Here is a 23,752-nt window from a genome sequence, read left to right on the forward strand (position 1 = left end):
TTAGGTGATCTGCAAGCTCATTCTGCACCCCTGGAAAGTAAGAGACTCTGGGGTCAACCAAATTGGCAATACAAAAAATCCCAGAGTTAGACTGCCTCATGGCAGAGCTAGGACATGTAGGTCCTTCCCAGCCTGTTGAGGTAGAATGTTGCCATTGTGTTTTCTGTGAGAATGAGCAAACTTTTCCCATTGATTTGGGTGAGAGAGCCTGACACCAGCTGAATAGCTCATTTCCCTGAAATTTATGTATAAAAACAAGTCCTTTTTGGACCACAACAACTGTGTCTTAAGGGAACCCAGATGAGCACCCTACACCCAGAGCAGACGCATCTATCAGTAGTGTCAATGAAGGCTGAGCATTACAAAGAGAATGCCTACACATATGTTTACAAGGTTTGTCCAAGAGTCCAGAAAGGCTAAAACCTGAGAGGCTACCCTCACCACAAGGCTTAAAGGGTGATGGCTTGGAGAGAATACGGAGGTCAGCCACGACTAGTTCCTGAGGCACAATCTGGCATGTTGGACTATGTACCTGCAGAAGGCCATGTGCCCCAGAAGCCACATGTAATTCCATTCTGTTGTAGTTGGGTGAACCACCAGATCTAAAATGGATTGAATTGCCTGAAATCTTGATCATGGAAGAAAAGCTCTGGCTTGAATTAAGTCCAGGACTACTACTATTAATTCTATTCTCTGAACTGGTGAGAGGATAGATTTGTGTGTGTTGTTTAACAGTTCCAGAGCCCTGAAGGTTGAGTGGATAAGAGAGACTGGATAGTACCTGAACTCTGTATCAGCCTCTCACCAGCCAGTTACCAGTTATGTATACACTTGCACACCCAAGCTTCTTCAAATGCACTTAATGCTATACATTTTGTAAAAATTCTGGGAGTGGGAGACAGGCCAAAGGGTAGAACTGAATTGGCAGTAAGAAAGGTTCATCAGGAGCCTTAAATACTTTCCATGGCCCTGATATGACATGTATTTCCATGTGTTGATGCAAGTTGAGGGCAGCATACCAATCTCTAGAATTCAAGGAGAGGCTAATGGAGGCCAGCAAGACCATGCAAAACAACCTTTTTCAGATGTTTGTTGAGTTGATGCAGACTGAAACTTGTCTGAGACATCTCTTTGCTGTCGGAATAAGGAAACAGAAATAAAAGCCTGTCCCTCTAGGATACTGCTAAACATCTTCTGTGATTCCCAACTGAAACAAAGAATGCTCCTCTTGGAGGAGGACCTACAGGGACCACTCTCACAAAAAGAGGGACAAGGAAGGAGGGAGGTATAGAAATAAAATGAAGGGTATATTCCACTTCCACAATGTTTAGAACCCACTGGTCTGAAGTGATTTGGGACCAACCAGCTAGGAAGTGGAATAGCTGGTTTGTAAACAGAGAAAGGAGGGGCTGGAATTTTGGAGACTGGTATAATAGCCTCAATTAACCCATCAAAAATGGTTTGTTTAGCACCTCAAGGGGTCTTAGATGAACTAGGAGCTGTTGCAGTTGATGAAGGGGGTGGTCTGCATCTATAATGTCTATTCTTTTTCCTTAATAAGTCTTGTTGAAGTGCAAAAGCAGCATATTGGCGGAACTACTGTGGACAAAAATGTTTTCTTGTCAGGGCAGGTGTATATATACCCAGCGACTTTAAAAGATTCCAGGGTGATTCAAAACCATGCAGTTTGTCATCTATCTGCACTGAGAATTGGTCCTTCAAATGGCAGGTTCTGAACAGTATGCTGGATTTCCTGGGGCAGCCCCGAAGACTACAGCCATCAGCACCTCCGTATTTTAATAGAGGCCATGGTCCTAGCAGATGGGTCAGCAGCATCCAAATTGGCCTGGAGTGATGTTCTAGCCAACAGCTTTCCTTTGTCTACCAGTGAAAGACTCTTGTCTCAGGTCCTCCTGAAACTAGTCCTCAAGTTTTGTTATGATTAATATCTGAGACTCAATAACACCTTAACAAAAGCAACTCTAAGGTCTATCTCAGACACAGAATAAATGTTCCTACCAAGCAGGTCAAGTTTTTTGGGGTCCTGTGATTTAGAAATAGCATTCTGCTGTCCCTAGTGTTCCCGCTCAATAATTCTCAAAACAACCAATGACCTTAGAATGGGATGTGAAAAGAAATACTCAAAGCCTTGTGAAGGTATATATAGTAGTATCAATCCTCATCCTCTCAGATGTCAGAGGAAGTGAGCAGGGAGTTTGTCACAGGTTATTGGTTGGGCTCTAAAATCACTTCATTAATTGGTAACGCCACACAAGGGGGCCAGTCGTGGTAAAAATGTCACCTAGTCTACTGGACAACTCCTTATCTTCCTTCACTTGGCGATTCAAAGCTGAGACAACCAATTTTAAAAAAGTTCCTGATGAGCCTTGAAGTCATCAGGTGGGGGTGAGGACCTTCCTGAGGATAGTGCCTGTCCCAGCGCTGGAGTCAACAGCACCTCCTTACTCAATGATCTATTCAATCCTCTATCACCCTTCTCAGTGGGCATAAAAGCCAGAAATCTTCCTCTTCCAGCCTCTGCCTTAGAAGCCTTATGCTTATTCCTTGGCACTGGAGATCATGACTGAATACCAGAACTCTGCCAACACTGGCAGAATGCTTGTCACTGAAGATGAAGAAGAAGTGGTCCCCCTCTTCGAGCAGGAAAGCTCCAATGGTAGTCTGAGAAGCTTCCATCAAAAGAAACTTCAACCTGATATCTATCTTTTTTTGGTCCTAGGCTCAAAGTCCTTATAAATTTGACAACTGTCTGATATGCAAGACTCAAGCAGGCACTTCAAACAGCTGGAATGCAGGTCACTCACAGACCTCATCTTGGAGCAACAACCACCAGGGTTAAAGCACAGTAAATTGAGGCATTCCTCAGTACCACAAATGGAACACAGAGTAGGGGAACCAAAAAAACAACAATTTTTTTTTAAGCAAATCACTAACACTATGAAAAATGGGTAACTATCTACAAAAAATAAGACACACCGAGAGAACTTGTTAAAGCAAGACCAACTGATCCAGCAGCCAATCCAGGGCAGTAAAAAGGAACTGAGGTGGGTCAGAGGCAACTCTGCCCTCTATGCCTGCTGATAGAGGCATGAGACAGAGCACTTGAGGCATATCAACAGGTACCACTAAGGGGAAAAGTTTCTGACAACCATGCACAGGATGCAATGCACATCTGCAATCACTGGAAGAATCACTTTTTCAATCATTTTTCCATACTTAAGAACATGTACCAAGTTTCAGTATAGAGGGGTTTTATAATTTGTTTTTGAAATGTAACATGAACTCTCTCTTTTTGGAAGAGTTTAACAAAGTCATTAAAAAAAGTTAACTATAGCATTACTGAATATGCTGCTACAATTAAACTTCATACTGGAAAATGCTGCAAACCTAGTTTTGAGCTACAGATAACCTGGCAAGGTACAGCATGGTAATAGTAGTTTACATTAGAGATTAAGTTAAAATTTTAACAAAACACTGCACTATATTGTAGCATAAAATTATTTGAGGAAGGCTGGAAGCTTTCCTGGGAAAGCCACCATCACTAGAGTTAACCTGCAGTTATGAACAAAACTGGGCCCACTTTACAGTTGATTGCAATATACATTTATCAGCATTTGTTCCAGCTTATAAAATACAGGGATAGGGCTTGGGACATGCGAACACAAATAAAAATACTTAAAAAAATAAAAAAATAAAAAAAATCAAGCTTCTAACCCATTGGGTGCAGTTGCCGACAACTAGGTTCCAGGCCAATGAAACAGTACAGAGAAGCCTCTACTGTAGTTTTCTGTGCAACACCTCAACTGTAAGTAGAGCTTCCAATTTCTTCCGCTGCTAGCTTTACAGGCAAACATCTTATAACCGTCAATAATATAAAGTCAGTCTTAGGGGACTTCTCCTTTAAAAGGCTAGAGAGGAATGTTATCACAGTGTATAAACAATTAAAGAAACAAAAGTCGAAATGTATTATTCCCTTAACACAATAGCTTACCACCCTTTATACACTGATCTGGGGACATCACCTAACACACAGTACAGGAGCAAAGGCAAGAATAGATATAGCTCTCTCTCTCTCTCCTTACAATAGATACACAACTATCCACTGTAGTTTCATCAGTAAAGGCAAAATATTATCATGCAGCCTATGTAGTGTATTATTGAGATTTTTGTCCATATCAATAGAGATGTATAGTCCTCAAGTGGCTGAAACCAAGCTTTATGCACCTTTACATATAAATGGATATTCAATATTTAGCACAAAATAATTACTGACAGCTTAATAAAAAACAAGAATTAATAGCATTATGGAACAGATATGCAGTTTGTTACCTGGAACAAAGTTTAAAGGTAATCTTCTAGGTGAAACTGCTCTGGGATGTCTTTTACTAACTTCTTCATAAATCTGAAGCCTCTCTTCTAAAGTGCCTATTATCAGTAAATATAACAGATGTAAGAAACACTGGAAAGAAAAATCTATTTTTGCATTAAATTCTTGTTTTAAAAAAGACATTAAAAGAAATCTATAATTCTAGATTTTAACTAGAAGGTACAGATTTAGTTACAACACTGCAAAAATTTACACTAAGTTTTTCATTTATTTAATCAAATACACTATGGACGAAGGTGGTGTGTTGCAATCTTCTGTAATTACTTGTTTTAGTAATTAAACAGCAGAGAACCTAATTACTTTGTGCCTCCAACCATAGGGATATGGTGTTTATTTTCTTACAACTACATACTGTGCAATCCCATTCACAAAACAGTACTTCAACATTTGCAAATAACGTATGCAAACAAATTGTCTATCAATATGAATCCACTTAGGACAACTTCTTAAAGAACTACCATTTAATAGTTTAAAAAGTATTTTAAAAATATACAAATAAGCCTTTTATTACAAAAGTTGCAGCAATGTAAATAAACTAATACTAACTAGGTAAGCACTTAGCATCAGGACTGTCAATACATCAAGTTTAAGAAGTTTTGTTTTCTTTAGACCTCCTTCCCACTCCTCCCCTTTCCCCCATAATATGCTTTGGAGCTCCAATGTGGTCAGAACTTTAAAATAAACTGATCTATTGGTTTTGAAATGCTATTTTCACAGTCATAAGTGAAATTTAGTTGAAAAAGTCAAATTGCTTAGAGAACTTAATATTGGAAGTTCAGATCAAGGATATAGCATGAAAAATGCTGAGTAGTTATACTTGGACATTTGTTTCATACGTAAAAAGCCTAATGTCATTAAGATCTGATGGTGGTGGTGGGGAAATATATATATGTTCACACACATACACACACACACACACACGTATGTTACCCACTGGCTCCAGGGTATACATAACTCTAAAAGTAATAAATTCAAATATTAAAATCGGAACTAAAGCATATAAAAACCCTATATGAAATCACAGGTTGGAGCTCCAGAACTTACCATGGGGGAGGAAATAGTCCTAAGACCACCTAAAAAAAATAAAGTAGCATTATTATGTTTTATAATTAGTACAATTTAAATTGATATAGGATTTTTATGTGAAATGTACATTACATATACACATTTCTTTATTCATAATTATAAATGAGAGTTTCCAAGTGTTTCAGATAAAAATTGAATAATACAGTCAACCCATTGACTAATGTAATTGCTTAGATTCTCAACCTGCAGCCCACTTGTGGCCCAGTCACCACACAGTTGCAGCCCATGTGACATCCTCAGGGCCACAGAGGTAGTATATACATTGTGTGGATGTGGCCCATGTGACAGCTGCATGTGTGACTCACAATAGTCAATAGTTTGAGAAACATTGGTTTAGGCCAAGGGTGGCCAACCTATAGCTCCAGAGCTGCATGCGGCTCTTCAGAGGTGAATATGCAGCTCCTTGCACAGGCGCTGACTCCAAGGCTGGAGCTACAGATGCTAACTTTCCAATGTGCTGTGGGGTGTTCATTGCTCAACCCTCTGCTCTGCTCTGCTCCAGGTCCTGCCACAACTCTCCCCTATCCCCTAAGGCCCCTGCCTCATCCCCTGAGCCTGCCATGCTCTCACTCCTCTCCCCTCCCCATCAGATCCTCCTGCGCACCGCAAAACAGCTGATTGCAATGGGCAGGAGGCATGGGGAGGTGCTGATTAGTGGGGCTGCCGGTGGGCGGGAGGTGCGGCTGCTGACGTATTACTGTAACTCTCTGGCAATGTTCATTGGTAAATTCTGGCTCCCTCTCAGGCTCAGGTTGGCCACCCCTGGTTTAGGCAATATTAACTACCAGTTCTATGTATACAATGTAACAAATACACATCGATAAACATATTTATAGACTACGGTTAAACAACTTAATTATAGACTTTTTACTCAACCTCAAGTCATATTTGCAAACCTTTTAACAGTTTGACACCTTTTTAGTGTCAATTATTTCCTTAAACATGGGAAAATCTACATTGCATTAAAAACATACTACTACTACTACTACTACATCAATAAGTAACATTCTGTGGTTTTATAATATTACCAGAATTAATCCAATAAAAAAACCTTCAGCTTTCTATTCAGCTGTGGAACATTTTTTTTTTTTTTTTACAGTTGTTTAAGAATAACTGTCAGAAAACAGTTTTCAAATTATGTTTTAAGAAAAACATTGGCAAGTTATTATTCCATTTCTTGGTCATAGGTATCTGCTGTTCCAATATTGTACACCTCAAAAATTATTAGCTATTTTTTCTGGAAGACCAGAATAACCATACCAAGAGTGAGTTTTAACTTTTAGGAAATCCTTAATTATTTCTATCTTCTTCTCTTCCACAGGAAAGCTAGTCCCTGCTAAAATGATATGCTTTTAGAGCAGGGATCTCAAACTCCCAGCTCGCGAGCCTCCCTAGTGCGGCCCATGGGGCTCTAGCAGTTTTGGGGCCGGGTCTCTCTCATGGTGCCACCTGCCGCCCCAGGGAGCTCTCCCCTCAGGGGCCTCAGCAGTGCAGCGGAGCTGAGTGGTGTCTGCCTGCTCGCTCCAGTGGCTGCTGGCCCCTCCCTGAGGGCGGGGCTGTGCCTTCACGCACTGCCCCCACCCCAAGTGCCCGTGGCCAATGCTTTGCAGGGGCAGTGCCTGGGGGCAGAAGCACACAGAGGCCTGCCCACCTTGGAGCCCCAGATAAGCACCACACCCTCAATCCCCTCCCAGAGCGTGCACCCCTACCCCTTTTCCACACAGACCCTCCCGCCCCCAAACTCCATCTCAGAGCCTGCACCCCAGGCTCTCTCCCCCACCAAAACTCCCTCCCAGAGTCCAACCTCTCATCCTTTCTGCACTCAAACTCCCTCCCAGAGGCTGCACCCCAGTTCCCTACCCCAGACCTCCTCCCCCACACACACTCCATCCCAGAGCCTTAGGCAGGTTGGGGGTGGAGTTTTGGGGGGGCCATGAGTGACACTGGCCCACTGGAAGGATGTGAGGACTGGCACTGGCCCTAAGGTAAACTGAGTTTGAGATCTCGGCTTTAGAGGGTCCTATCCAAGAGAAATTAAAGCAATATATTTCATCTGCCTTTGAGTTTAAATAAAAAAAAAGACTATGTTCCTTTTTAAAAAGCTATTATCCAGTGACATCTCAAATTGATAGCTTTATGAAAGTGGCAGTCCTGTAACTTGATCCAAACAAATTACTGTGCGAGTCAGCTAGTGATGACAACTCCGTTTATGAAGCGTGTGCGTAGGGGAAGAGTTCTCCTTGGGCTAACAAGCATGAAACAAACAGCAGGCTTTAACTCTGACCTTTAAAGAAAGAGTGAGTGTTGGTACTACATGCACAGATGTTTTCAATTAATTTCTAAATGAGTAAATCTGACAGATTGTTCAAGTTCAGAAGACACACAAATATTTTTCAGCTGAATTGTGATGTTCCAATTTCAAATTGTAACATTCTATCAGACACCAATTGTTTAAATACAAAGGAGGAAATTAAGTACATCACTGCATTACTTACTGGGTTGTAGGGCCTTTTCCAAGCCTTCATAATAATACCAGTTTTCTGCATTCCGATCAATTAATTCTTTGTATATTTCACCAGCTTCATTTAGTCTTCCCAACTTCAACAACATTTCTCCTAAAACAATACAGTTAAACAATGTGAGTTAAATGAAAGTATACTTATGGCTTGAGGCTAAATTTTCAAAATTGGGAACTTAACACTAGTCCTATAAGCCATATTTAAGCATCTAGCAAAATAAAAGTGGCTGATTTTCAGGGATGTTTTCCAACCCAGAAATCCCATTGAGCAACTAACTCACGATGACTTCAATCATATTTGTGAGCATTCAAGCAATTTTGAAAAATAAAGGTTATTTTTGTTCAGATGCCTTTTTTTGGCTTTATGACACTAACTTATCCAGATATGAAAAAAAGACCAGAATTAGTGGATTTGTATTAGCTAGCCAAATGAGGCATTTCAAATTCAATGTAAGCAACACTGATGAAACATTAAGTTTACAAATTTACTGGCCCATACTCAGAGAATTCAAAGTTAAAGTTCTCATAGAAACCTCAACTCTACTTCTTTTTGGACATACCTTGCAATAGGATTTTATATCAGTATTCATGCCAATGTTGTCCACTCTTTTCAGTGAGAGAACCAAACCGGTTCTTTTAAGAAGGTTAAGGGGCTACAAAACATATACTTTGGGGTAGATTACATGCCCCATTCCACAGCTCAAGTGGCAAAAAAGGAGTGAAAATCACCCACAAAATCCTCTGCTTGCTCCCTACAGCTTCCCCATAGTTCCTGGTGCAAGGGACGTTTCAGGGGCAGGGAGGAGAAGTGTGTGCTGCACTGGGGCTATCTCCAGCTGATGGATGGTCTCTAAGGAGCCATTACCAGCTGGCACAAGCTAGAGCAGACACCTTGGCTATTGGTAAAGGACTCATCTTTTTGTAGGTACTCCCCTTGACAGGCACAGCCACCCAAGCTCCTATCTTGCTGTTCTTGGGATTCCCATATCAAGTAGAGAAACAGGTAATAGAACAGTCAGGACTTGTCATAAACAGATAGTTAAGGGTTAATGTCTCTTTTACCTGTAAAGGGTTAAGAAGTTCATCTAGCCTAGCTGACACCTGACCAGAACCACCAATGGGGGAACAAGATGTTTCAAAAGGAAGGAGGGTTTTTTCCTTTGTTAGTTTTCAGTTTCAGCCGGAGTAAAAAAGATCAAGGAACCAACCTCTTATCAGAATAGTAAGTTTTAGAAATGAATAAATAGGTTTATGTTTATTTCTCTGTAACCTGTCTTGTGCAATTAGAGGTAGAATCAAAATGGTTATTTGGGTATTTTCATTGGTGTACTAAGTTTTTTGCCCAGGGGAACATCCTCTGTGTTTTGAATCTGTTGTCTGTGAGTAGCTGGTATGCTAATCTCTCCCAGAGAGTTTTCTTTTACCTTTCTTATCTTTAATTAAAAGAATTTATTAATACCTGATTGATCATTCCTTGTTTTTAGATCCAAGTGGGTTGGATCTGGATCCACCAGGAGATGGTGGGAGAAAGGAAGGGGGATGGTTAATTTCTCCTTGTTTTAAGATCCAAGGGGTTTGGATCTGTGTTCACCAGGAAACTGGTGAAGTTTTTCAAGGCTACCCAAGGAAGGGAGTGCTTGTGAATGGTGGCAGCCAGACCAGATCTAAGCTGGTAATTGAGCGTAGAGCTTCTCATGCAGGTCCCCCACATCTGTACCCTAAAGTTCAGAGTGGGGAAGGAACCTTGACAGGACTACTTTCACCCCCCTCCCAGTGAGGCAGCAGGTGGCTGCTGGGGTTGCTGCAAAGCAGCTGCAGCATGCTCAAAGTGCTCCCAATTCATATCAGTAATACCACAGAGGTTTAAACTGTGGAGGACGTAGCTCAGGGAACATATTTTCAAGGCAATTTGGACACAACTAATATGGGCAATTTGATAAATGTCTTGCCAAATATTTTATAAACATTTATAAGCTACACAGAAGTATACTTCTATTTTACACTTATTGCAATAAGTCGGACAATACAGGCACATTGCCCTAAAAGAGATTCCCAGCATAGAGGTCAATTAAGGAATATCTGAAATCTGTTTGTGTCACATAGTTGCACATATTCAGAACCTCAGCAGTCCAAGTTTTTAAAAAACCCCAATGCACGAATTTTAACTGAACAATAAATATTTATTTTTTGAAAAAACTGTATGATAATACAAAAAGGCATTGATGCATTTAAAAAGAAACCACAACCTGATGCTCCAAGCAGGAAACCAACATTTTTGTACACACAGGGCATTACATTTCTTAGCTTGCAGGGCTAAGCAGAGATGAGTGGGTTACTAGTTTTGACCTACTGTACACAGAGTACCGATCAGTCTCAGATCTACTCTATTTCTGTGAATGGCCCTCTAATAATAAGGAATGCTATTTCATTCCAAATTTATTTCCATTCCATATCAAAGTAATGTCACCCTACTAAAACTCCACTTTGTCAAAGAAGCTTAAAATGCCAAATTATAGATCTGATGTTAATAAATTTACCTATGAAACAAATTAAATAATTTAAAGTCTCCATATAACCCTCATTTTGGTGATATGATATTTAAAAGCCAGTAGATACTTATAGTTTGGGGCAAGTTGAAAAAACAAAGATTTACCTTTGATTTCTTCTACAACAAGCTTGTCACATATTTGCTTCTCATATGTTTCTATATGTTCTAAAGACTCCTGAAATAGATCTGCTTCTCTCATCACTTGGTTCTGGTACAGGATCAGTTCACTATATTCATAATCTATTTTATGAGGAGGAATCTGTAAAAGACAGGTTTATTAGCATGCACCATACCACTTGTAACTAGGCTGTGCACAATCGTACACAAGGCATTTTAAGATTCAGTCAGCAGATGACATTGAGATGTAGACCTCATGATGTATTTAAAATGTAAAACTCACAAATATTTAGTTAAGACGAGTTCAACTGAAGCTGGTCACTGGATGCCTACCACTAGAGAAAGTGTATAGGAAGGGGCCTACCAAATTCATGGCTGTGAAAAATGCGTCACGGACCATGAAGCCTGGTCTCCCCCGTGAAATTTGGTCTTATGTTTACTTTTTCCCTATACTATACAGATTTCTCAAGGGAGACCAGTGTTTCTCAAACTGGGGGTACTGACCCAAAAGAAGGTTGTGGGGTTGTTGTGGTCTTTTTGCAAAGTTCTTGCAGGGGGTTGCGGTATTGCCATCCTTATTTCTGCACTGCCTTCAGAGCTGGGTGGCCAGAGAGCAGCAGCTGCTGGCCAGGCATCCAGCTCTAAAGGCAGTGCCCTGCAAAGAGCAGCAGCAGTGCAGAAGTAAGGGTGGCAATACTGTACCATGCCACCTTTACTTCTGCACTTCTGCCTTCACAGTTAGATCAGGACCCCTAAAGTTATACCACCATGAAATTTCAGATTTAAATATCTGAAATAATGAAATTTACCATTTTAAAAATCCCATGACTGTGAACTTGACCAAAATGGACCATCAATTGATAGACCCCTACCTTAAAAACAAAACAAAAAATCCACACCTTCTCCTCTCCTCCCACCACTCTTTGCCACGCAGATTGAATCCGTTGTGCTCTATAAATTCTCAGGCAGGCTAACTCCTTGAGATCTACTACCACCTCAACTGCAGAATACATGGAAATTGATTATAGCTACAATGAAACAAACAGTCATCCACCCACAGGAGCAGCAGCAGCAGCACTTGCGAAGTCAGAGAGATTCCCTTTCAGCAGGTATGTTCAAGTCAGACCCCTTTAATGCTGGGAGATCATAATGCTTTTAAACTATGTACCCAAACCTCATTAGCTAGTAGTGAAATGCAAGAACCTTAAAAGGTGGAACACAGCAACTATTGAACATCATTCAGTAAAGCTATACAACCATTTAAGGCAGGAAGAAAAATGTTGTCTTCAGTTCAAACTGCAGGGGGAATTAAAAGGTAAATACAGAAATCAGAGAAGTAAGACTGGAAGGGACCTCAATAGGTCAGCTAGTCCACTCCCATGCCTTGAGGCAGGACTAAGTAGACCATCTCTGACAGATTTATCTAACCTGCTCTTAAAAAACCTCCAATGACAGATTCCATAAGCACCACAGGTAATTTGTTCCAGTGCTTTACTATTCTTACAATTAGGAAGGTTTTTTCCTAATGTCTAACCTAAAACTCTCTTAGTGCAATTTAAGCCATTACTTCTTGCCCTTTCCTCAGTGGTTAAGGACAATAATTTATCACCTTCCTCTTTATAACAACCATTTGCGTACTTGAAAACTATCACCACGTTCCACCACCCCTTTCCCAAGTCTTTTCTTCTCCTGATTCAACAAACCCAATTTTTTCAATCTTCCCTTGTAGGTCATGTTTCATGTGTTTAGGAAATGCTTAATAGCTACTGTGACTTTTTTCTGTACTGTAGTTTAAATAAATTACCAAAACAATTGAAACTGATGTGATTATATTGCATTATTTTGACAAATAAAATATGCAGAATTTAATTTTTTGGTGCAGAATCCCCCCCAAGAGCGAAAGATCCATAAACACAATTATCTGCTGAAATAGGTCCCAAGATGCTAAATGAAAAACAAAACTGTACAAACAATAGCCATTTCCTCCCTTCAATATTTGTAGTTATTCAAATTCTGATTCTCTAAGGAGAATTATTCATTATTATGAATCAGTATGTCTTACCTGTTGAGTTTTTCTAAACTCTTCCAGTAGTTTTAAGGCCATATCATAATCTTTTAACAAATGATATGCAATAGCATATCCAATCCATGAAGCCCGTTGTGTTGGACGTAGCTGAAGCAGCTGATACCTTGTCTCCTTTAATAAAAATTAAAGTTACTCAAATGAAGATGTTCCAAAATATCTCACTGAATCATGACTGTGATAGTGTATCACTACTAGTATTTTAATATTGATTATTACTGAAAGTTGGACATTCTTAAAAAGCAAGATGCAATTCTAACAAAGTAAACGATAAACAGTATTACATTTGAGTTATAAGAAAGTGGGATTTACACTAAAGGTAGCATTCCTGGCATAAAACTTAAAATCTATTTTAAAATCAAGATAAAAGACACTATTGCCTAAGTTGCTTCTGAAAATAAAACAGGCTCCTAAGTCACATAGGCACTTGGGAACATTTTACCTAGCCTCTGCATGCCAAAGAAGAATTTGGATTTCTACAATTAAAGAACATAAAATAAAAGTTTCCCTTTTTCTGAGCAAAAGAGACCCGTGAGCGTGGGAACTAATAGGTTCTCATGTTCATGTCTTAACCTCTCAATTTCCAAAAGAAATAAGGCTGGAGGTAATCCAGTAGAATTATTCCTGGAAGTGTTTGAAGTCATCAGCAGTAGTAGGTGGTGGAATGATAGCCTCATTAGGGGAAGAAGAGGAGAAATATAGTGTTGGTGAAACTTCTTCCTCACCTCATTCCAAGGGAGGCTCGGTCTCTGGTGGGCAAGAGATTGATGGAGAAGGCAAAGATGTAGGTCTCCAGCTTTGCTCCATGACAGGCTTCCTCAACTGTGCCGTGTACATGGCCCAGGGATCCCAATAGAGCCAATGTGGGGGAAGCAGAACATGGGGTTGCATCCACTCTGGTCCATACCAGGGTTGGGTCTGGGTGTGGAATGCACATATTGAGGATATGCAGAAGTAGAAGATTGGGTGGGATTCAAATGAGAGGGCATTCACTGGGGAAGGGAGGTGCCATCCTTGGAGGAGAAAGGGAGGAATGTCCCGAGTCCAGAGAGGAGAGTGGAAGTGTGGGGGAGGTTGTGTCTGAGCAGAGGTGACGCAGGTATGTCATATACCAGCAGGTCTTTAGGACGTCTGGATTCCTGTGGTGGAGAAAGGAGCATCATCAGTACTGGAGCATGACTCGGTCCCAAAGGAGACATGCAGGAGTAATCAGCAAGTGGAGCTGAAAACTCGATGGGTGCCGATGGTCTTGTCGGTGCCATAGCTCCCAAAGTCAATCTGTCTCGGTCTCCAGAACCGAGAGACTGTGCAGAGGGCTGTAGGTCTGCCCAGTTAAGGTCCTTAGACAGATGTTTCATGCTAGTACCAGAAGTACTTGGATGGGCCCCGGAGTTATGTGCCCTGTCAGAGGACACTGAGGCAACTGACCGCAAAGGGGAAGGTATTCTGGGGGATGGGGGGAGGGGAAGCTGTGCCTCAGATTATGAGGAGGGAGCCCATTTCGTCTCAGAGTGAGAGAGGGACAAACTTTCTCTTATGGGACTTCAGTGATCGGCAGATGACCTGGCCGAGGGTGAAAGCTGCCCGGGGGAAGAGTCCAGGTCTGGGTTGATGCTGGATTAAGTGATTTCTCCATGAGAAGAAGTCACAACCAAACATCCTGGTCTTTTCTGGCCCTAGCAGTCAAGCCATGGCAGTGAGAACACTTTTGTGGAACATGTCCCTCTCCCAGATAGTGACTACACTGTGGTGGCTCTGCTGCGGATTCTGTCCCAGTTCAAAGGCAGTAGAGAAGAAACTGGGGAGCAGTAATACTGCACAGTGCTACATATACATCCTACTCACACTGCGAGAGGGGGAAAGTGCACGTTTGGTCCGGTGAACATTGCTGATTAAGATCTCTGATCCGAGGCGCAGAGGGCGCTGCCACCACATGACAGTGGAGCACCCATAGGGATACCACTCGAAGAAGAGTTGTCAATTTCTCTGAAATAAAATTACAGTGCTTTCATTTTCATATCTCCCCATTTCTTCCTTTGGCCTTCTCACCACCTAGTTCCACTCTTTCCTCTGGCAATTTTTATAATGAGATGAACTAAGGTCTTGGTATTAAAGATCAATATTGAATAGTTTCTTCTATGCTCTATGAAGTGAGGAGGAAACACAGCAGCAGCTGCCTTTAATATACAGTGCTTCCTAATATATCTTGCAGTCAGACCTAGTGATGAATGAAGGTTTCAGAAGACCTGGGATCAGCACATGGGAAGTCAAGGATAGCATTAGTACTTATGTGAAAATGGGCTCTTCTGAACAGAGAAGAAAACAGCCCTAAATCCTTCCTCTGCCCAGGATGGATTCAAAGGATGAGTGGCTACCTGCCATCTTAAAAAAGTATTCCATTAATCCTCAAATACATTAAAAATGGGTGTAATGTGGAGGGTGAGAAGGTAGGCATCATCCACAAGTTGAGGTAAGCAGTTCATGTTCTTATAAGGCTTTGAAAACGTAAGGTGTGAAATGGGTGCACAGTATTAAGAAAAAAACTCATACACACAAGTGAATTGGTGAACATTAGTTTAGACTATGTCTGGCAAATGAGAAGCACAGATGGCTCTGCGGATCAGCTAATACAGAGTAATAGTAGCATGGCTGGCATCCTCCATATGCACTCAGTACATCAAATGCACCACTGCTGTATTTCACTGTTCTCAGTCTTTCCTAGACAGCAGCTCAAATGACTTGCTACTTTTGAGTTAAGTTTACTAGAAACAAAATCTAAAAATTAGTAGTTTTAAAACATACAAATTTAAATAAAACACTTACTCTGTATCCTTCTAGATCTCTCATTTGGATCTGCAACAATGAAAGATCTCTTAAGATCTGTAGATTGTCTTTATCTAATTTGAGAGCATTTCGATAACATTTAATAGCTTCATCATATTTCTTATCAGAACGCTGCAAGAGTCCGTACACATGCCAACCTAATATAGGTTAAGGAAAGTGACAGGCATTCACATTTTTCTGAATGTAATTACATTGTCTATGTATTATGTACTGACCAAGAAACTAGATTCTCTCTCTCAGAATCTTCCATGCTATTTAGGTTTGGTTACTCTTGTTAATCTTTATGCTATACATTTTCTTGTCTTCCTTTATTGTCAGCAGGGTTATTTAATGTGTATTTACAACCTTAATTGGAACGCTGAGGATGGGCAAGCCACTGTCTTGTACTTCTGAAGGAGGGCTACAGGAGATTTTTTTTTTTTTTAACTCCAAGAGAACTGCGGTAGATTACATTGTAACAGTCTAAGAGTCAAACAGCCTAAAGCAGTGGTTCTCAAACTAATGTACTGGGGACCCCTTTCACATAGCAAGCCTCTGAGTGGGACCCCCCCCCCTTATAAATTAAAAACAATAATAATATAATATATGTAACACCATTATAAATGCTGGAGGCAAAGCGGAGCTTGGGGTGAAAGCTGACAGCTCAGGACCCTCCCCATTTAATAACCCCAGACCTAAAGTTACAGTTTCACTAAAAATAAGAGATAACCATATCAAATCAAGACTTAAAAGTATCATCTAACTAGTCTGGTAACCGCTGTGTTAAATAAGGGAGAGGAAAAGTTTATTCAACGAAGAAATCTTGCACGAAAGAAGAATCCAAGCAACACAGCGCTTTGTAAAACGTATTGCGCAAGGATCACATGGCTGCTTTGAGTAAAATGGAAACCCCAGAGTTGAGCCACCCTGCATCAGATTGAATAAGCACCACATGGCCTAATTTTAGGCCAGATAATAACAATGCAAAACATACAATCAGGGAAAATACACAACACGGTCCTCTTACTATAATCAGAGCAATCTAAGCAATCTGCTCCAAGCAGAACCTTAAGAGAACTATAAAATAAAGAACACTAAGAACAACCTCATTGGAATGAGTACACAAGTGTTGGAAGACTGCTGGCAGAACAGACTCTTAGAAGTGGAACTCTATCACAAATCAGACACAAATCTTGGCTAACCTGGCATAAAGTAGGTCAGACATTAGACTGGAAGCTCACTCATTCTACAATGAAAAGTCACTACAATGATGTAAGTGGGAAATATATTCACCTTTGATGTTCTCTACCAGAATAGTCCTTAATTCAGAGACCATCTGTGAGGCTCTATCACAGATCAATATAATCTGCGACTGCAATGTTCTGCCAAGTATGTGACAACCAGGAACATCATATCACATAAGACAAAGTCCACTCCCACCTTTCCTGACACAGGATGTACAATCTAATACCTCCTATTTATGACAGATACAACCAAATGGTTCTGATTCAAATGGACAATCTTTTGGGATACCAGGTCTCTTAAAGTCCTTAGTGCACACAGGACCACGTTTCGCCTCTACAACCATTGCCAACCATTGGCAATGGTTGACAGGATCTCCAGGCTTCTGTGGCCTGGCAGCAGTTCAGAGACAGAAATCCCCTATACTACTTTCTTCTACTGGTACTTCAAAATTCACTCAAGCGGACTCAGACAAAAAACTGTATAGATATACTATGAGACCGAGGATTTATAACAGTACAAGCTGTGACCAGACAGTCATTGAATATCCTACCTGCAAGACTGGTGATGTCTTGGTTTGTATGCCATAGCGGAATGATTAGAGCTCTTCTACACAAAATTCAACTCAATGTACTCCAAAGGTGTGCTAGCAACAAGATGGGGCTTTAAGCAGTTTATCATGAACCACTGTGGTTTCAACACATAATATGTCATCTTCTCGATAAGAGACATTTGTCCTCAGACTAAAAATCTACAACTTTTCTGACCAGATATTGATTTAGATGCAAGATCCAGAACGGGTAAGAGCTCTCATGTTTTTCTGATCTGCAACTTTCTGGATCCCTTCCCTTTTTTTGCACACAAAATGTATTTTGTAATCTGACTGAACAATGTTCAGGGAGACCCATATGCTCAAAGTGATGGGGCAACTGGAGTAAGGATCTCCCTACATTTCCTCAGGCAATGAAGTCACAGAAGACTAATGTAACTACCTACACATTCCATAACCCTTCAAAACTGCCCTTTAAAACAAAGGAAACAAAACAAAATACTCCTTTGCTGAAAGGGGGCTTGAGACTTTTTGGCAGCTGCTATGGGCAAGGGAATCTTCAACAGTGCATGTGGAGGAGGGGCAGTACATAGCATCTCCTTGAAACCAGCTATTGACACACAAACCAGACTTTTAAATGGACCCTTTCTCTTCACTCCCTAGATAAGCCCAAGAGCCAGGACTTAGACTCACATGAATTCAAGATATCTTTAATATCCCCTTCGCCTTACAGAGAAAGACCTTCCCTACTCCAAGGAATTTCTCTGATGAAGGATGGGTCCTCCCTCAAGCTGTCACTGGTCCTGGGAGAACACAAGGAAAGCAGACCTCCAGGCAACCTTCACTTCCTGAGCCAGCCTGTTCCCTTTCTGCACCTCCTATCTAAAAGGGCATCTGATTGTGCTTACCCTGCTCCTTGGCCATGAAAAACATAACAAACAGATAATCAGAAATATGAAAGACTCAGACATGGATTGGTAAATCCTTTGTTAAAATCAAGCCCAACAGGAAATCTTAGGGTTCTGGTGCACAGTAACTTTCATAATTCTAGTCTTCACCCTAGTCATGACCATTGGTTTTTTTGTACAGTAGTGAGAGATATTGGGGACTCAACGAGTGATGACTTGGGGATAATCCATTCAACTGTCTTAAGACTGTGGTAACAATATGGGGCATCTGCCATGCTCTCAGTAAGCTACTCCAAGGTAGAGTACAAGCACATGACAATCCTACTCTGTCTGGGGTTCAATGGCTGAGGCCGCGCTCAGATCTGGCTCTTAGATTCTTGGATTGGTGACAATTTAAGTTTCTAGAAACCCAGGAAAAAAAGAGTTAGATCTTGCCATAGAGAGTTACTGCAGTAGCAATGTATTTGCAATAGAAGAACTACAGAGCTCTCACGTGCTCAAGTAATAGCCATTACCTGGCTCCCTTGACTCCCCAGCAGCTGGAATTAAGCAATTCTGCTGAACAGAGCTGCTTTCTTCCTTCTGAGGGGCTGAAGCAGTGGATGACCTCTGAAGTTCTAAATAAAGACGTAGAGGCAAAAAACTAACATTGATGCCTAACAGAAAATCCAGGCAATGAAACTGAAGTTCCCCTAAAGTTTTTAGGAACCAAAGCCCTACTGACACACCTGAGGCAATGGAAACTGAAGCAGCAAAGTCCATGAAATACACAAATGAAAGACGTGATTGAAAGGCAAGGAGAGGAATTCATTGAAATGGATACAAAAAGCAAGATTTTTATGGAGTAGGTTGAAGAGCAGAAAAGCTAGAGAAGTGCAGTAACTTATGAGCAACTCATCCTGTAATAAAAACTTCTGTCGGTTCAAATTAACAATAGTGGTTAGGCAAGATGGCAAGTAACCAACAGTGTATGTGGTTGTTACTGCTCTCACCCCAATCTAAACTCACTGTGTTTAGGAACCAAAAACTCTTTGTAGACTTGGGAATGCAAGATCAAGGAATGAAAATTCTGAACAAAGTGAGCTGTGGGGAGAGGGAAAACATACACTAAAGCTCCGTTAGAATTTTTCAACTCGTTTTTATACATCTGGAAATGAAGTTTTATATATAAATAGATATACAATTTCATTTCCAGGATGGCAAGTATATACTGAAAGAAATACAACTGAAAAGTTTTTTAATTACATGTTTTTATTTGATGCTACAACAAATAATTAGTGGAACAAAGGACAAATCTATTTGTTATTTATTCTTTGAAGGTTGAAAAGTGCAGGGATAGGTAAAAAGGTAGCATACAGTGCCAGCCAAACAAGACTTATGTCTTAGTTTATAAAAATATTGAGATTGTCTGAAGAAATTCAGTGCAACTGATGGGGACTATGGATAACATTTCCCTATTTCAGTGAAAAATGGATTTCCCTTAGGACAGGGAAGGGGGAAAAATTGGTTTGAGTAGACAATTTTCTGGTTTTTATGTAATAATCTTTGGACAAAAGCTTGGTTAGGTTTGTTTTGTTACCAACTTTTGTTTATATCAAAGCCTGAGATAGAGCACTGAAAAGATCTAAATAAATGCAGAAGCTGTAACAAGGCAGAGCTTGTCCACATACAGACTTCGTGTCTGTCAAGCCAGAGTGTGAACATACAGCTCACTAAAAAGTAACCTGCAAGGCCCTAAAAAGTTCTACACTGTACATGAAAACACACTACAGAACTTTCACTGCACATCATGCTAGTGCGCCATACAGTCACATCCCAGCTTACCATACACTACATCTGTGTGGACAAGCTCTAAAACAGAAGATAGCTGGTATTCTTAAAACTCTATGGCACTTAAAAAGATTTTGCTCACCATGAAGAAAGTTGTCTCCCAAGGTTTCATTGTTACATGCATCCATCTAGTCAAATTCTAACCACCACTATTTTATAGTATGGTCTACTTTTGCCGTAGCACTGAAAAATTGACTAAATCCTGATTTCTTGTACCATACAAGCAAATGACCCTCTAAAAGAATGCACTGATGATTTTGTACGCACAACTTCCAATTTGCAGCAAACATTTAAAAATGAAATACCCACAATAAAGTGGGAGAAGGTATCCAAGTGGGAAAAAAACATTTTAAAAAACTCTTGTTTTTATTTTATTCAGCAAAGGATATTTTGTTTGTTTTTAAACAGAGTAGGGCAGCTTTGCAGTGTACTGCATCTACCTGAATCAGAAGTTTTGCCGTCAAGTTCTCTCCCTTTTCATAAGCAAACACGACAAATTTTTATGGGGGAAACATTTCCTACTACTTTTCTTTCACAATATAAAATAAGGTCTGTTTTATAGAAATCAAGAAAATATGTACCAAAAGGCTACTTTATGGACTTCAGTTTTAAAAAAAAAAAAAAACCAAAAAAACCCCATGACCTCTGATACCTAACATAAGAACTATTTGTGCAAAACAAAGACAACTAGTATAAAAAAGATCAAGTTATACCATTAGAAAGGATACAGACATGACTCTTTACATCATTACGAAGTCCTTTACGAACAAATTCGTATGCTTCTTCTTTCTTCCCTAAACAGTTCAAGGTCAGTCCTTTCATAGCCAAGGTCTCTGTAGAAAAGATTTTATACTTGTGAATGTGAGAAATCAAAATGTACACATACCATTTATGGTGACTGTGACAGAATATACTCTGTATTCACAATCTACACACTACTGTAATTATCTTTATAAAAAGTATGCCTTCTAAGGCATCATTTGAAACAAACAAAACAAAACAAAAAACTCAATTTGCTGGTCAATACTGTCCTGATAAAATATATGTAGCAACATTGTATGTGAAGTTAAGATTTCAGTGTATGGTCTTACAGTAGAACCTCAGTTATGAACACTGCAAGAATGGAGATGGTTCATAGCTCTGAAATGATAATAATTATGAACAAAATGTTATGACTGTTCTTTCAAAAAGCATACTTCCAGTTCCAAATGAGGTGTGCAGCTCACTGGTCAGTTCATCACTCTGGTGTTAGTGACCCTGAGGATCTATTGTATTAACATATGCCAAACAAGTCTGTCCTAAACAAGCAATGTGCATTCTGCTTAATTTGCATTTAAGCAGTAAACAGTCATTAAGCTAGAAGGGAAAACAAAGGAAGCTCAAATAGTTGAGAAGAATGCAGCAGGGAACACCGATGCCCAGATATTGTCTCTTTCCTGGTACCTAGCTGGAAATGTTTTTCAAAGGGGGCAGAAGACTGAAACCATAAAATGGAGGGACAAACACCCCCAGGCGCCTTCCTCTCTCTCTGGTCATCAATTCATTGCATCTGAAGGAATAAAGGAAGCAACCACTGGACTGGAGAAGGGGCCCTGACCTAAAGAGTTCGGTCATTAAGACTGCAGGAAACGTGGTAAAAACTTTGCTTTGAATTTAACATAATTTGTTAAGTTAGGCATCAGTAGCATTATCTTGTAACCATTATGCTTCACTACTTATACTCACTTAAAATCTCTAAAGAGAGCATTAAGTGCAGTGGAAGTAATTGAACTGATTTCAGGCTCCTTCTGCCAGTGATTGCTGTTGGGATTTTTTTTACCCTTTGGTGCTCTCCCATTTGTCTCTTTGCTGTGGAACACTATTTTGGGGGGTTGCTGTTCTATTGTTTTATTTAATCCAGTGTGTTTAAACTGAAGGGTCTGGGAAACTCCATTGTGGAGGCAAGCTGTGTGTATATTATTTCTATTAAATAAATAAATAGACAGTATATAGCTTGCATACTGCTGCAAAATCCTAATTCAACGCCTCAAGGAGGCGCAGCAATGACCCTGGCTTGTCTGACAGCAAGAATAGCGGAGTGTTTTCTTCAGTAGGTTCAAACATGCCATTAAGGTGTCAGACTACCAACCCAGGGAGAGGACAGCTGTCTTTCTTGAGATTAGGTGCTAACTAAGCTGAGGACATAAACACACCACTGACCGCACAGCGAGCGAGTGGATGAAAAAATGACAAAAACAACATGAATAAACGGGACCCAACTCCTTGTGTACGCCTCGATCTGTTTTATGACAGTAGTGGGGAGTTCGGTCGATGAAAGGCTGTTAATTTCAGAGGCCAGAAAAAAGACTGGCCTCTCAGTGTGCACCTATAACTGCAGGACACTGACGAGAGATAATTCAATCAACCACCTGATGGAGAAGGCAAGGATAGCCTGTGACATCCTGGGTCTCTGCGAAATATGACGAAGAAAGGAGATGGAAGTGAAATGGAGAGACAAAAGTGTTGGGAAAAGGAAAAGGCGCGAGAACCACTGGAAGAATCGGCTTCATCAATAAGGAATGGTGTTCAAAAAATCATCTCCTGCAAATTCAAGTCATAGCACATTAGAGTGCTACACCACCACCTGAACATGAACAGCACTCTCAAAATTATTCAGATCTATGTTCCCACAAGCACAAGCAAAGATGATGTGGAAGAATTCGATCAAGGGCTTAAGGAAACCCTTGCTCAAAAATCCACATATACAATCGTGATAGGAGATTTCAATTGCAAGAGGGAAAGAAGGTGAAAAGTTCATTGGAAGGTATGGCATCAGCGAACAAAATCCATGAGGAGAGCAACTGGCAACTCTGGCGGAGACGAAAGAAACATTCATTGGTAACACCTGGTTTAAGAAGGCAGCCAAGAAGAGGTGGACATGGATTGTGCCCAGTGCGAAGGAGGAGATTGACTATATTCTGATCAATAAGTGGCGCATTGTACAAGACGTCTCAGTAGCACCACCATTTAACGCCGGTAGTGACCATTGCTTGCTCAGAGCAGATCTCAACTTCAACGGAAAGGTGGAGAAGAAAGCGCTAACAATAGAAAATCGGAAACAGCGGCCAAAAATATTTGACAAAGCAATCTTGAAAGTGAACATTTCCAAGGAACACTGGAGTCTTAAAGATTATAAAAAAACTTGACTGACAAGTTGAGGCAATGTGTGAAATTAGCTGAGAAAGAAAGGCTGAAAAGAGCGAAGGGAAGCTCTTGCAGAGCAGGGCATCAACAAACTGTATCAAACTATTAAAGGATGCAAATTCTGACTGCACTATAGATATAACTATTTGATACTCCCCTTCACATCCCAGTTAAGAAAGATGTGAAACAAGACACGGTTTCACCAAAACTCTTCACAGCCTGTCTCAAAATGGTAATGAGGTAGATGAATTTGAAGGGTGGAATCAGCATCAACGGAGGGCAGTTAAACCATATCAGATTTGCAGACAATATTGTCTTGATTGCCAAAAATACTGTTCAACTACAGAAAATGCCATGAGAACTCAACCAAAAAAAAAAAGCAGTCAAGTTGGACTGAAAATTAACCGCTCCAAAACTAAATTTATGCAGTCTGATACCTTGCCAAAAGTCCAAACA

At 40.4% G+C, this 23,752-nt stretch overlaps 1 protein-coding gene across 3 annotated transcripts in view; it reads right to left on the bottom strand.

Annotated features, from left to right (window-relative positions):
• NAA16 (N(alpha)-acetyltransferase 16, NatA auxiliary subunit) overlaps positions 1-23,752 on the bottom strand; it is a 93,642-nt gene that overhangs the window by 48,100 nt on the left and 21,790 nt on the right. For all 3 annotated transcript variants that reach the window (XM_030565919.1, XM_030565911.1, XM_030565928.1), the window contains 6 exons: positions 20,842-20,946; positions 15,584-15,741; positions 12,740-12,874; positions 10,666-10,819; positions 7,990-8,109; positions 4,351-4,446 (listed from right to left, as the gene is read on the bottom strand). In XM_030565919.1, coding sequence (XP_030421779.1) covers positions 4,351-4,446; positions 7,990-8,109; positions 10,666-10,819; positions 12,740-12,874; positions 15,584-15,741; positions 20,842-20,935 — 757 coding nt within the window. In that variant the 5' untranslated portion in view covers positions 20,936-20,946. The remainder of the gene's footprint in view (positions 1-4,350; positions 4,447-7,989; positions 8,110-10,665; positions 10,820-12,739; positions 12,875-15,583; positions 15,742-20,841; positions 20,947-23,752) is intronic.

Source organism: Gopherus evgoodei, chromosome 1 (genome assembly GCF_007399415.2).
Source record: "Gopherus evgoodei ecotype Sinaloan lineage chromosome 1, rGopEvg1_v1.p, whole genome shotgun sequence".
Lineage (NCBI taxonomy): Eukaryota > Metazoa > Chordata > Testudines > Testudinidae > Gopherus > Gopherus evgoodei.